Source organism: Montipora capricornis, chromosome 2 (genome assembly GCF_036669925.1).
Source record: "Montipora capricornis isolate CH-2021 chromosome 2, ASM3666992v2, whole genome shotgun sequence".
Lineage (NCBI taxonomy): Eukaryota > Metazoa > Cnidaria > Anthozoa > Scleractinia > Acroporidae > Montipora > Montipora capricornis.
In genome coordinates this window covers 36,909,910-36,917,409 of record NC_090884.1, presented here as the reverse complement: position 1 = coordinate 36,917,409, position 7,500 = coordinate 36,909,910, and the positions used below count along the sequence as shown (strand labels likewise).

General features: G+C 40.0%; 1 protein-coding gene across 2 annotated transcripts in view; it reads right to left on the bottom strand.

Annotated features, from left to right (window-relative positions):
* Positions 1–4,428, bottom strand: part of LOC138037959 (zinc metalloproteinase nas-13-like) — a 17,053-nt gene extending 12,625 nt beyond the window's left edge. Inside the window, exons 1-3 of one of the 2 annotated variants that reach the window (XM_068883791.1) lie at positions 4,309–4,428; positions 3,664–3,812; positions 32–211 (exon numbers count right to left, since the gene is read on the bottom strand). In XM_068883791.1, the coding sequence (XP_068739892.1) occupies positions 32–211; positions 3,664–3,775 (292 nt within the window). In that variant the 5' untranslated portion in view covers positions 3,776–3,812; positions 4,309–4,428. Of the gene's footprint in view, positions 1–31; positions 212–944; positions 1,016–3,663; positions 3,813–4,308 lie in introns of those variants that run through there. The other variant, XM_068883792.1, reaches the window with a different exon arrangement.
* Between the last annotated feature and the right edge of the window lie 3,072 nt (positions 4,429–7,500).

The window sequence follows — 7,500 nt, the reverse complement described above, 5'->3', positions numbered from 1 at the left end:
TGTTTTGAACAACTTGGTCCAGAGCTCTCACCTACACTGCAATCAAACTCGTAAGGAATGACGCCATTAGGCCACTTGATCTTATCAATATTAGTTGCAGCTCGTGACCCTTCCGGATCACCAAACAGGGCATTGTTCATTCGTTGTTCTTCTGTTAACTTAACATCTCCTTCAAAGAAACTGGATAGTGGGTGTGGACTGGCTGCAACATCTGCACGAATATAAGAAAGGGAAAAAAAGGAAAGGAACTTTATTTAAGTGTCTAGTCGTTCTAGCGCTGGGGCACTAATTGGGGACACTGTAAACTGAAATTAACAATTAACGCAAATCAAGTCAAACGTTGGTTATCGAGGAGAGGGGAAACCGGAGAAACTCTCTTAGTGCAGAGTAGAGAACCAACAAACTCAACCCACACATGACGCCGAGTCTGGGAATCGAACTCGGGCCACATCGGTGGCACCCTAAATGGCAACCTAATTAAGACAAATCGGTGATTCGTTTTTCCCTGAGTTTGTACGTATACAGGGCTCATATTTCGTCAAAGACAAAAAGATGAAAGTAGCAAATCTCCAGATCGGCTATTTTTAACTAGCTTCCTTTGAGTGTTTCTTTACATGAGAATGAATAATCCGATGACAGTAAATATGAGTGTCTTCAAGTGGTATAACCTTGGTATAACTGACTTCAGCCTGTGCACGGTCAGGGGAACGCAAGCGGCAAGAAGAATAACAGCGCGCCTCCAAACAAAGAAATCATGAAATCCACTGGTAAAAATGCTTGCTTCCAAATAAGAAGCAAGCAAATTGGGCGTTGAAATACAACTTCCATTGATAACATGAGTTTTTAGGAAGTAAAACTAGGAAAAACTCTAAAAGAAGGAAGCAGAGGCAGCATCCAACTGGATCTGGCAGTCATAGCGCAGTGCCTATGCCTGCGTTGATCACCTTAATATCTTGTTACTCTGCAAACAGAAAAGATCTCTGATATCTGCTGCCTGGACACTACTTGAGCATATACCACACGCTTGCTGCTATTACCCCTGACCAGGCATCACCCAGTGGCATCTGCCGCTGGCGGCGCCAGGAACTGTAGTCCCGTTGCTAGCCGCGGAAACTACCATAGCTCTAGGTCAACGGCTGACAAGTGTGATGCCTAGCAGTTGGCAGTTAAGCCTTTGTACAAATAAATTCCTCTGCCTTCTTTGTGAGCTCATGAGCTCTTTTCTGTACAACTGGTGGTAATACAGAGGCTATTAAACCTTTCAATATTACCAAACGTCTGGCAAAAGCTGAGGTGCAGTGCTTCTCAGGTGTTGCCCTCGTTGTTCGTAGTTGAGGTAGCACTTGGAGAAAAACCAGTCAATTTGTTAGAAATTCTGCGTTGCTTTCAACGGGTTGTGGCCAGACGTTTCGCCCACATAGTTTAGTATTTCAGGTCCGGCACTTTGATGCTATAAACTTCAAGATTCGTTGAATTCTTTTTTAGCTTTTCTCTTTGGACTTGGGTATCTCAAGAAGCCATGGTGTCCGAAGAAACACAAGACAATCGCGTAATAAATCCTTCAATAAATCACACCCTTACTAACAATCCTAATAGAAAGTCACATCGCCTTAAAGTATTTTGCTTACTAAACGAAATAATCGCTCTGGTGGCATTTTATTTACGCGATAAGTTTAGTTTTCTTTTTTTTTCTTCTCAAATCTCAAGAATTTAAACAGCATTTCCGAAGGTTCAGACCTCCTTGAGGGTTCGATCCCCGTGCACTTGCAATTGGCCTATCAAAGGAAAATAGCCATGTCCTGTGCTTCCATTACCAAACCGTTCCTGTATTTTGAAAACTGAGATATCAAAAACCTTTGGTTGTGACCAGAATTGGATTGGGGTCTGAAACCTGATTGCTAAGACAAGCCATGAAGCACTAAAAGTCGCTAAACATCACGTTTAACTAATCTTGTAAACCGAGAATACGTCGAGAAAAGCGAAACGAACACATCGGCGAACCTTGAATGTAAGCTAAGCATGCAAAAAAGAAAAAAACGTTACAGGGTCTGCATTGCCTGTCAGCAGGTCCGAGATTCTTTAGATGACTGTTTTGCGGCCGCTTAAATTCGTGATTGTCCAGGGACGCCTTGGCCAGGCGATTTTCTGCATTATATTTGCAAGGGTATTTTTTACCGACCGGAACAGCTTTATTTCAAACGCTTGATGTTGGTTTTTCCAGTGCAGTAAGGAAAAAAAAAGTTCTCAAGTTCGTTTTCACGTTGGCTGATATATTTTATTAATGCGTTCTTCGGGTTCCGCTCTCCTCTATTCATTTTCGGGATTTTGTTGTTGTATTTTCTAACACGTATTTCTTGAACGCTTCCGCTTCTTGGTTATTCTTGGTTTGGTGTTTCTTATATTCAATGTACGGGTACGTAAGTGACGGCGAAATCTTATTGCTTCTTGAAAACTCCCTTTGTAAGGTGCGTGACGTTATTCCACCAAACCCTGAAGATGGAGAAGCACGCGAGGATTTTAAGGCCTACCGCCCCCGTGAAACATATCTTTTCGAGTTCATCTTCCTTGAGTGACTCATCATCATTCGGTTTTTTCTGAGACCTTTCCTCTTCATTCTGGCAGAATCAGCAAGCTATTCATTTTTCTTCTGAAATGTCGAAGCTGTTGGGCGCTGACGAACATGGTCCATGGAGAAAATATCGGCAAAGGCGTTTGCTGTAATTTTTAGGTGACAGTGGCTTATGTTCTTTGTCTTTGTTATCCTTTTTTGGCGTTGTCGTTGCCGTTACCGTCTTTGTTTCGTAAACTCCCTCGTAATGGCGCATTTTGTTACCTGAATTGCGTAATTCGACACACAGACAACTTCGGTCATAAATAATTGTAACATTTCATTAGAACAACAAGTAAAGTTCAGTTCAGTTCAGTTCAGTTTTGAACTTTGCTAATTATCACGACTGTAGACGGCGATAGCAGTACTTCGGAAGCTATGTTTGTTCTGAAGGCTCAGCTATTTCATCTTCTGTGTACGCTACAACGGAGACCTGCTTTTTGTCGGTCGCTAAAAAACTTGCGCCTTTTTCTCTACCTTCGGCCATTTTTTTGTTTCGTGATATCCTGCTGTCGATTTCTCGCGCTTGCAAGCGCGTGAACCTTATTAGAAATTTTTTTCAGGAGGTGTCCATGCTTCAGGCAGGGCTTTGTCTTGTAAACGGAGACTATGGTTTCGAAAACAATTTTTTTTTTCTAATTTATTTCTGCGCTGCTATGCAAAGTTACGCGCTCGAAACCTTATGTGAAATGTCGGTCAGCCTTGCTTCCAAGTCGCAATTGCACATAGATTACCTCGTCTCGACAGCCAATCAGATGGCGAGAATTCTCCTAATTATGAGAAAACATTATGTCGCTTGACGATTTCTATTTTTCGGTGTTGACTCGGGGATATGCGCAAAAAATCCAGAGGGCTCCTTTTTAGAAGTCGAACCTTTGACCTGCCGATTGATAGTTCAGATGCTCTGCCTTCTGAGCCATAGGAGACTGGTAGGAGATGCGCTATAAACTAGGGCTTATGCAAAAATATTAATATAAGCCAGTAATGATAATGGTGAACGTATGTTGGGATACAATTTTGTAGTCCACAACAATTCGCTATAAGGCTTTACATACCTTTTCCTAAATTGACGTCCAGTATCTGCTCGAATGCCCCTTTCTCCATTAGGCCCGTCTTGGCTAAAAGGAGTGCCGTTCCAAACAGCAAAAGGAACTGCTTTGGATTCATTCTTGAAAAGACACTTTCTCAGTGAAAAAATGAAAACCTAAAGAACTATAAGTGTTAGAATCTGCAATTGTGATGGTCCAATTGTCTATTAGTAAACTCCTTTCTGTCGATTCCAGTTTAGATACTATAGCACCTAACGGCAAACTAACGTATCCCACATTTTTCTTGTCAGTCTAGGCCTCCATGTCTCCAAATAAGAATTATTCGAATTGAACATTAAAATAAAACGTCCATTGATAACATGAGTTTTTAGGAAGTAAAACGAGGAAAAATTCAAAAACGGAGTTACACTGGGTTCCTTTCAATGCAGGCTAAAATGGCGTAGACATTGTTTGTCGTATCAAAGAAAACAACGTATCGTGAACCCAAAGAGTAATATGCAACCTGTGCAATCATTTTTGACTTCTATGATAAATTATCAAATCCCGCAGAATGTATGATCCAGTATTTTATCTTGGGTGCCTTCATTGCTTATCGGTATCTGCGTAATTTTCGATGCTACATCGTGGTGTGTGACATTTATCCTTACTTACCTGATGAAACAGACTCAGACGGAATGTAATGGTTTGACAAAGTGATCGGAAAGTTTTGTAACTGCAGTGGCTCTCAAATTTATGGACTAGCTATTTAAATAGTTGTTCATTGAAACACCGTAGGCACAATGATTAGCCTTTCACAAAATTACTTCCATGATTACTGCTTAGTTTTTATAACAAAAGCTACGGGCTTGGATTTCAACTCGTTGACTCATTTGTTCCGGTTCTTTTCATAGTGCTGCGTGGAAACCAAATTCAGAAGATTCCATTACACGCCTGATCAAACTAATGGAGACAGTTTTCACTTTCTTAACACTGCCATGTGTCGATAGATTGAACCAATATTTGGTACGTAATGATAACAAAAGAAAAGCAAAATATAAATTTATCTTGACTTCAGGGTGAAAAGAGAGAGAGGGTGGAAAATCCTATCAAATCGCCACAGCAAATAGAGATTATAGTCAACGTCCTACGCAGAACCGGAACGATGAAACTCTTTGAAATATGATAGATATTGCACCTCAGATGAAAATCCAATGCAAAAGATCAATTCAGCTTACCTTTGGTGAAATGTAACTATCTTACTTGATGCAAAAAATTATTCCAGTTTGCATATTAAATTCGACCCATTCTAAAAAATATTAGTGAAAAGGGAAAATAAACTTGGCGGTCTCCATAAGGTTCCACAAAAACTATATTTTTATTATTATTGAAAAAGGTGCCAGTTTGTGTCAACAAGAAAAGTATAAAAAGAGAAAAGTGTGATAATCAGCTTGTCACCTATAGCGGCTTTTTTATTCACAAAGTTATTGTCAACCCTAATCCTTTGCCTGCCAGATGTCGTTTCAGCTGATCCGATGCTCCTTCACATGCGATATTTGAGACGATAAAGTTTCAAATAACCTCAAAGAATCGAAAGGCCTATATAGGCGCACCCCCTGCAGCCTCTCCCTAGATCCGCCCCTGCATTGCAGTTTCGTATCACCTTATCGGTTTTGTACCCATACACTAGTACTTATCCATCCAGTCTCAACTTTACGACATAGTAAGCTAACAAAAAACTGCACTTTGCACTTACGGGTACTCGAACTCGGACCCTCCAGATGTATATGTTGTCTGGTCAAATCCGATCTCAGGTTGAATCCGTTTTTACCTACAGTCTCGGTCACAAATGTTGTAACACAGAAAGCAATTTGCCCGTTTTCCCCCTTCAATGTTGATGTTAATGTGTGGGTTCGCGTGCAAAAATCAACTGGTAAACACAACATTCAAGGAAGGGAGAAGGGTTACTTTATTAATAGCTTAGATGCGCTTTACTTGTTGTTCTAGTGAAATGTTACAATTATTTATGACCGAAGTTGTCTGGGTGTCGAATTACGCAATTCAGATAACAAAATGCGCCATTACAAGGGAGTTTACGAAACAAAGATGGCAATGGCAAACGACAACGCCAAAAAGCAGTGATATTATTGGTTAAAAGAACCAAGATGATCGTGCTGCACGTGCTGCACGTATTTGTGAACATTTCTCTCCCGTACTCGTCAAAAGTACTATGTGAAATGACCGAATTTAAGGTTTTGACGACAACGTGGACAAACTACAGTGAATCTTCCAGTTTCATTCTTTACTTACAAATCCGTCTGTACCAATCCAGTTATAGGACACTTTGCCCATAATGTATAATATAATCACGAAATACGAAGAATAGCTCAAACTTGTATTTTGAAGTGCCTTTTTCGTTGCCGTAGCCGTTGTGGTTTCCTAAAATCCCTAATGATGTTTTCTGTAAAGGTTGCTTTAATTAATTGGACTTTCGAAAATAAAATACCTTCGATGGTTTGTTTGTTGTGTATAGGTATGATTGTGTATAGATGTCATTATTACCAATTCCACTATTGCCTATTGCCTTCGGTCCTACTTGGTTCTCCACCGACTCTTATACATGTTCATTAACTATTTTGTCTTACCAAAATGGCCAAGCATACTACATAGGCTTTTGTTCTTATCATTGCATTTTTTTCTCCAAAGTAACAAGGCCAGTTTTGGTTATCTTTTGCTATGTAGCAAAAGTTGCGTCAACAAACCTTGCGTGATTATTTTATGTCGCATAAGTTAAAACTGTTTTCCATAAATGTGCGAGGATTACGTAATGTTAGCAAACGAGGAGCAATGTTCTCAACCTCGTTCCCAGGGTCTCTCTTCTCTGCCTCCTTTGTCGTTGAGAGAAGACCCTGGTTCACGCTGGTCACGTGTCTCCCAGAATCTGGGAGGTTGGCGAAATGTGTGTTAGGGGATGGGTGGCAATGTAGGCTTTGTTGACATTGCAAAGAAGGGAATCAGCACGCAATTGATTTTGTGGCCAGATAACCATTGACAAAACGTTTGACAGCAGTATTTTATGTACTACACATATGGAACCCGATGTGAAAGAAAAAAAGTTGTGGTCAAATCGATCAGACGCCACAGAAAATATCCTCACGTTATTCAAGTTTTCATCCGTGTGAAGGTCCGGATCAACGAAGAATGCTAATAGTTTGGGACAATTTTAAAGGAAAGAAGATTTTGTCGTGCAAGAAAACAAGCGAAACGGTTATCCATGGAAAACAAACATGTTCAGCGATCAGCCGGTGTGTTGTTATTTAAGTTCTCGAGTCACATATCGACCTCAAATCCATCAAATCAAACTGTATTAGCATGTGCAGGTATTTCATTTTGTTCTTTGATTTTCGTTTTTCTTTCGAAAGTTAAACAACGTGATTGCTAAGGTCGCAATATTGTACAGCGAGTTGACAGTTTGACTTATGATATTTATATTTCAACAACTTCGTGTAAATTGTCGATGTCGTTAAGATTTTTTTTACCACTGCACCGCGCTTTAATAGCGTGTATATTTTTAGTCGCAGTAAAATAAAAGAGACATTTTTATCAAGCAAACGTAGTGTTTGGTGTATTCTTTTATGTTAGTGTTTGTTCTGAAGAAGCAACTTTGGCTACTAACGAAATTAATTTTTTTAAGCGAACGTCAATCGCCGCTCGACATTGAAGTCGTCTTGTCGATCACAAAAGCTCTTGCTTTTAGTTTGACCGCTTTTGTGGGAATTCATCTCCTGTGGGAATATAACATCAGCTCTTTTGACCTTTTTATTTTAGAAATGCCTTGTTAAACGAATATTTTTTCGCCCAGGTGCG